This window comes from Poecilia formosa, unplaced genomic scaffold (genome assembly GCF_000485575.1).
Source record: "Poecilia formosa unplaced genomic scaffold, Poecilia_formosa-5.1.2 Scaffold1522, whole genome shotgun sequence".
Classification (NCBI taxonomy): domain Eukaryota; kingdom Metazoa; phylum Chordata; class Actinopteri; order Cyprinodontiformes; family Poeciliidae; genus Poecilia; species Poecilia formosa.
In genome coordinates this window covers 1,096-8,132 of record NW_006801461.1, presented here as the reverse complement: position 1 = coordinate 8,132, position 7,037 = coordinate 1,096, and the positions used below count along the sequence as shown (strand labels likewise).

The following is a 7,037-nucleotide window of genomic DNA, read 5'->3' as shown; positions in this document are numbered from 1 at the left end:
TCCGTCTCCCAGGTGGTGATGGTGTCTGGGACAGTGAGGGACACATTCTTGGTTCCAGAAGATCTGGATCAACAGATACACAATCTGTCAATTCATGAAACACAATTTAGTAGTCTAAAGAATTTTAAAACAAAAACTCATTGTTGAGTAAGTAACCATTTGACAGCTTTGTCAAATGATGAAACTACAGTGTGTGATTTAGTAATTATAAATCTGGGTGAACAAAAGTCAGATGTGGGAATTCTTGATATCTGCTCTTAATATAATATTATTATCATGTCAGAATACAAATGTAGAGCAGAATTCAAACCTGGCAGATTTTTTGCCTAAAAATATAATTTGTAAAAGATGATTTATTGGTCATGTCTCAAAAAAAGGCAAACTGATAACAGGGAATTATGTTCAGAGCCTAAAAGTGCACATCTATATAAAAAAAGAAAAAATGAAATTATGCCTGCATAGAGTAAAACTAGTTAAATACAAATTGTTGTTTTTAGGATCTAATGATCCCTCTGGCTTACCCAGTTTCCACCAAGTCCCATATCCAAGTTTCAGGAAAAAAGGTGCGAACTGTCTTTATGGGTTCTAAGATCTCTTCTGCTTTACCTTCTGAATCTTGTACAATGTCTTCTACTTTCTCGGAGTAGAACAGTTCATAATATGCCATGGCTGGCACCCCTTGTAAAGGTTAATTGAATGAAAATAAGAACACAGAAAGAAAGAAAATGGAGATTAAACAAGACCAAAATGCAATAATGACATAATTACTTTTTCCAAATATCTGTCATGTCACTATTAACAGACAACAAAGTTCCAATGCATGCATACCATAGTCATATACACTTGACATAGTAGACAAAATTTTAGAACATTGTAACAATCCAGTAAACATGTTTGTTGCCATCTTCAGTCCCAATTTCTTCATATCCTGTCACACACAGCATGAAAAGGTGAGTTAACAAAACCTTCATGTAAAATGGGTTGTTCAGTTTTAAGCAACACCGGGACATCAATAGTTCCTTAGAACATAAAAGTTCACAAAGAAGAATATTTTCTCTTTGGACTCACTAGTAAACAATCCATAGGTTCCACAACCTCAGATGGTATTTCTGATACTTTTCTGACAGGCAGCAAACTAAATATCTGAAAAAGAAACACATGTTTCAAAGTAATAATCTAGAAACAGATGTTCGCTGAGCAGTTTCAATATGGAAAAATAAATTTAAAGCATTCCCTTTCATCTGAAAGATGGAAGAAAAAGCCTCCTAATATTTAGGAGTTACCTTTTCTGGATCCAGAGTCTTTCCAGGCTCCTTGATGAGGACACTCTGATCGATGGCACTGACACCGCATAGAGAGTCAGGCTGAGCCGTCAGCTGCAGTTTGGTCTCCTCTCCTGGAACAGCTGATGATGAAGAAAACTCCAGAGAGACCTGAGAAAGAGCAGAACAATGGCTGTTGTGTTTTTAATTAAGATATTTTATTTTTAATAGGAAGATACTAAAAGTCATCACAGTCATTTGTTCTTATTGTATTGAATAATTGTCTCTCTCCAGACTCTCCATGTGTATATGCATGTATATATGTGCATGTGCACATGCACCTATATACATACATAAATACATGTAGCCTGTTTATAAATTTGTGATTTATAAATACATTGAGATTATTCTATTTTGTGCAACATATAGTGACTTGTTTCAAGCCAAACTAAACGGATCACCAAGAGAGTTCTCCTTCAGACATTTTTGGTATCGTCATAAATCTGTGAGTCTTTTCACAGATTCATCTAAATCCATACTTACCTTATGGTTAAAGCATTTCTCAGTGGAGAAGTCAGTACTTTGACTGATCACCTTCTTGCTGGGTAGGACAGCGTAAACCATAATCTGGACTTCTGGAGCCAAGTCTGGAGACACGTTGAGCTTAAAGGACACCTCACCTTCATTCACTGAAAAATCAGTCCAAATGTTATCCTTGAATTGTCGTCATTTAAACTGGATATTTATAATACCATCAAGTATTTCTTGGCTGTACCAATCTAAAACTTGGTAATGTTGATATTCCATTTATTCACCTGATTTATTTTCCACCTCAACCAGTATTCGTCCTTGACTAGCAATAGCTCCTCTGGATAAAACCTGTGAAGTTGTAGAAAAAAAAAAACTTTTTTACTGTATTTCCTCACTAACTGATTGTAGATCTATCCATCTAAACATTCACTGTGCCCCAGTTGCTGCACTTAAATTTCTTTCACTTTTTTAGTTACTACTATGGGTGTGTTTTAAATTCTGATCTGATCAATAATCTAGAATATTAATGTTTTATTTTCCATTAACATATTTGTACTGTGACACATTATACAGGTCATTTTTAATTCATCACTTCTAATGGATGGTTTAAGCACAATTTCTCTACTGGCTAATTTCTAAACCTTGACTTAGTCGCTAAGCATATAACTCTGTGTGTGTGATTTCTTCTTCTGAAAACAGTAATAATCTGTGTTTCATTTTGTGATACGACTCACCAGGTAAATGAAATCCACAGAGTCTGGAGATTCCTGCACCAAAGTGTACTCAATAAAGATCTCTGTTTCTTTGTCACAGGGAAGTATTGTCTTGTTTTTTATATTCAGGGAGCTGGTTGTTGTAACAGATGGAGGTTGAGACTTTGTAATAGTGTGAGATGCTATCGGAATATGAGGAACTTTATATGTAGAGTAGGATAGTGATGGTAAGGGGCTAACCTGTTAAAAGAAAAAAAAATTACAAAGAGCTGATTAAGTAAGATTTCATTTATTCTAGTTTCTTTTGTTCAGATCACACAATCTGTAGCCTGGCCATTTGCTTCCTGTTCAACTCCGCTCGAAAAACATTGCTGCTTCTTTGACTCTCTTCCTTGACTTGGATTGTCTCTGGTCGATTTGTGACCGGGCCAAACAGAAGTAGTTGTGAACAATATTGTTGAATTTCTGTGCTGTTTTAGAATTGAGTGTAGTTTTAGCAGAGGAAGAGAAGGAAGTTGCACGTATGAGCATTCAGTCAGTTTTGACCACAATTCCAGATATTAAATTAACATTAGCAGCCACCTGGTTCAGATCGGATGAGGATGATTGTTTGCACCATAGGCAGTTTCTGATTAGGTTCTTTGCATAGAATTGGCACATTACATACATTATGGGACAACTTTAGCAATTGGGTAACGTTTAAAACCTCAACACAAGCCTTGCATCCAGGAAGCAATGGTTTCTCAACAGCAGAGAGCCTGGACCCTCTGTATGAATCAAAGTGTAGTGCAAATGGGCTGGTTTTTACCAGGCTACACAGAATGGAGCCTTTTGGTCCATTTATTTAAATATGTTAACATATGACACACTGAGTTAAGTCTACAGTTGTGATTTACTTACACGAAGAAAAATATCTTCTGTTAATGCATCAGTTCTGAGAGAGAATGAGGCAAAACCATGGACGTCAGTTGTGAGTTTCTGAAGAACGTGTGGAGGCCAATTATAATCTTTTAACAGGTACAAAGACTGGTGTGACATGGGTGTGTCATTGTAGTGAACAGCTTTGACCTGTTGAAAGTACAATACTGTGTCACTTAAGCTGTGCTTTAATTAGGTGCCAAAAAACAAAGAAATCACAGTGTTACTCTTACCTTTCCCTCCACCACTGAGCCTTGATCATAAACATTTGGGACATCAACAAAAGACAGTTTTCCAATAACATATGAGATTTGTATTTGCTTCACTTGTGAGAGTGATGTACCTAAATATGAAAAGCTACCATGTAATAACAGTCATGCCTTGCATAATAATATCATCACGAATACAAACTCTTAAATGAGAATAAAGGCACTGTGCAAAAAAGACTTACCTGTTCCTTCCTCTTCCACTGTGGCAGTGACATCAAGTTTATCTTGTAATACTGTTTGATCGCCTCTTGTGAAAATTGACATTTGGAATTCAAAAGTACTACATCCTGTTTTGTCTGCCTATAAGAAAAAAACAAAAAATCATCATATATTTTAAAACATGACTTGATGATATGAACATTTATCAAGAGAAATGACTTTTTCCTCATGATTTCTAAAAGCCAGCAAATGGTAGAAACAGATACAAGCAAAAAACTGCAGGTTCTTTGTAGAAAACCAAGATAAAGACAAAACACGGTTGTAGTTCCTTTCTGATTTTATTAAGCAGTGATTGTCATTACTATACGTAAAGAACTCTAAATTAAATTCTGACCTAACAGGACTTTAGTAGTAAGTTTGAGTAACATGAACAAAAACCTATAATCAGCCGTACCTTCTGTGTCTGAATGTCACAAGGAGTTTCTTTCCTCTGACTCTTGGAAATGTAATCAACAAAAGGTCGGCACGCTTTCACGGTAACATTTCCTGGCACAGGCTGTCCGTATGTGTACCTATTTAAATTAGAACAGATTAAAAAGTCATCCACAAAAGAACCATTTCATATTGTTTTTTTTAAAAAGATTTACGGTCTCTAAAGAACATTAGTCAAAGAACGATGCTTACTTACTTTCCACACACTTTAGCTTCAATTACTTCCTGCCCAACACTAACTTCTTCTTTTACATTTATTGTTACATCAAATTTGGGCAGAACTAGAGAAAAACACAAGACATTTACATCTAATCCAAAATGGACAGATCTCTCTGGGATTGACTAGAAAACTTACCATACTTCTCCACTTTAAAGTTGTGCTGTATTTTATTTTCTCCTGCTGACACAATGATTTTGTAGGATCCTTCCTGGGCCTCAGAGTTTAGGGGGTAGGAGAGCTGCAGTATTTTGCTGTTGGATGTTTCATTGAGCCATTGTCCAATCCTGTTGTTGTTGGGATCCTGTTGAAGAAAATAAATAAAAAATAAAAACTGGGCCATATGTTTAATAATTTTAAAATCATATGAAATTGGAACAAAATTAATATTTCCATTAATGGAAACCAATGGCTCACTTTCACTGCTCACTGAATGAAGTGCTGCCTTCATTCAGTGGGTATAATCTTAAAGTATAATCTTGTGATCTTCCATTAAATATAAAAACTAGACTAAGAGTTTAAGACAATTTAGATTTCTTACCTCAAGTTTGATGATGGTATACTGTTGGATAAAAAAGGAAAAATGTAATCTTTTAATAGATTTTAGGGGTCATTAAAATAATGGTGTTTTAGAAAAAAACAGATTTTCTACAGGTTTCTAAAGTAAAATTTGCTGGATTGATATGAATAGTTTGTGACAATAATTTCATTCACTTTAACGAGATGTTTATGATGATGCCACCTTAAAGCTCTTCACAAGATCCACAGGTTCAGTATGCATCAGAAATATAAAATCAGATTAAGTGAATCATATAGAGAGATGGAAATTCTATTACATATTTCCTAATTTGATCCCAATTATAAAACACAACCAAACACAATAAAAGTAAGTTATTCCAGCTAATGGTTTAAAAGCCTAATTGATTTAGCGACAATCTATATTTCATTGCGCTTCAACTTTTTAAGCTTACAAGATCTGAGTTGTCACAGCATCAGCAACAAAATGTTAAAGTATAAACAAATTTGCTTTACAGGCATTGTTTGCACAATTGATTTGATTTGTTTGGTTAGAGATAATATGCACTCTATTTAGTAATGATTTTTCATGGTCAATCTTGTGTTCTGCTCCAAATGTCAGTATAAATGATATATTTACAAAGTATTCAGCCCCAATGATATCAGTTTAAAAATAAAAAGGAGAACTCACCAGTTGGCTGGCTGGTCTAAACTTTGTGTCCATTGTGACCACTCTGAAACGTACTGAGAGAGTACATGAAGATTTCACCTATTAGCAGCTGATTGTCTCATTTATAACAAAATCAAAAAGCAAATCCATCTAACAGAGTTTTTATTTTAGAGGAGTTCCCCATTACCTGTCTGTCCAGGGAGGTAGATCGGTTTGTCTGTTTGGATGAAGGTCATGGGTTGGTAGGCTTTGATTAGGACTTTCCTGACTTCTTCTGAGTAAAATGTGTTTCCTTGTACCTGCACCTCCAATTTCTGAACCTCTTCATTTTTTACTAAAGGAACCTAAAATAAATCAATAATTGTAATATAACAAAGAAAACAAAACAAAACAAAACAAAACAACATCTGTGAAACCATGAACCATGGATATATTTCTGCAGTTTGTATGGGCTAATAAAGTTCACATCTGTAAAACTGCATTCAAAACTATTTCATTGAAGGTCAAGTAGATTCAAAACCATCTTAAAAGTCGACCTGGAACTGGATGCATTCATGAAACTCCTCACTAGACGTCTTCTCGTAAAGAGTCGTATTTTTTTCTCCTGACTTCAATGTGACGGTCATGGTCAGAGTCTCATTGGGCTCAAGGAGACTGGCACAGAATTTGGTCTGAGCTCCAGCTTCAAGGACAGCAGGAATGGTCACCATGTAATATCTACAGACAGATTCACACAGACAGCTGTTATCTGACTGGTCTGAACTCTCATGGGACAAATCCACAGACCTGAATTCACTCCATACATTGAAAAACAAATTCTGGTAAATACAGTACTTCCAGACATTTTCGTAAACTTACGGATTGGCCATGTTAGCTCCAATCATGCATAAGAACACCCACAGTGTCCATGTCGACATCTGGTTCCTAGAACGACCCATGACTGGATCCTCTGAGTAAAGAGCTGCAAATAACAAGGACTGCATCCCACCTTCACTCACACAGTACAAACCTCCCAATCATCATGTGTTTGAGTTACAGAAAATAAATCATTTACAATTGTATACAGTTTACAGATATGTACCTTGATCCCCAAACTAAACATGAGAACACGCTTTCAACATCATTTTACCCTCGCAGTGCGGTTACCTTCTCATTAGGATTTTATGAGTTTCACCAGCGAAATATGAAGATTTACAGAGTTAACCTTGTAATGTCTTTTACTCTTGCATTGCAGGAGAAAACATTTTTCGTGAAACTGAATCAAAAATTAAGTTTGTAAAACATTTAAAT

At 35.5% G+C, this 7,037-nt stretch overlaps 1 protein-coding gene across 1 annotated transcript; it reads right to left on the bottom strand.

Annotated features, from left to right (window-relative positions):
- Positions 1 to 5: 5 nt before the first annotated feature.
- On the bottom strand, positions 6 to 6,768 carry LOC103132913 (alpha-2-macroglobulin-like; the record flags this gene model as incomplete). Its single annotated transcript, XM_007544680.2, has 19 exons — positions 6,606 to 6,768; positions 6,284 to 6,464; positions 5,935 to 6,091; positions 5,769 to 5,821; positions 5,103 to 5,123; positions 4,700 to 4,865; positions 4,541 to 4,625; positions 4,307 to 4,424; positions 3,876 to 3,993; positions 3,658 to 3,767; positions 3,407 to 3,574; positions 2,528 to 2,746; positions 2,078 to 2,141; positions 1,806 to 1,951; positions 1,284 to 1,433; positions 1,069 to 1,143; positions 829 to 928; positions 522 to 678; positions 6 to 63 (listed from the first exon to the last, which is right to left on the bottom strand). Coding segments are annotated over exons 1-19 (2,271 nt in total), but the record flags the coding sequence as incomplete, so codon positions are not given.
- Positions 6,769 to 7,037: the final 269 nt, after the last annotated feature.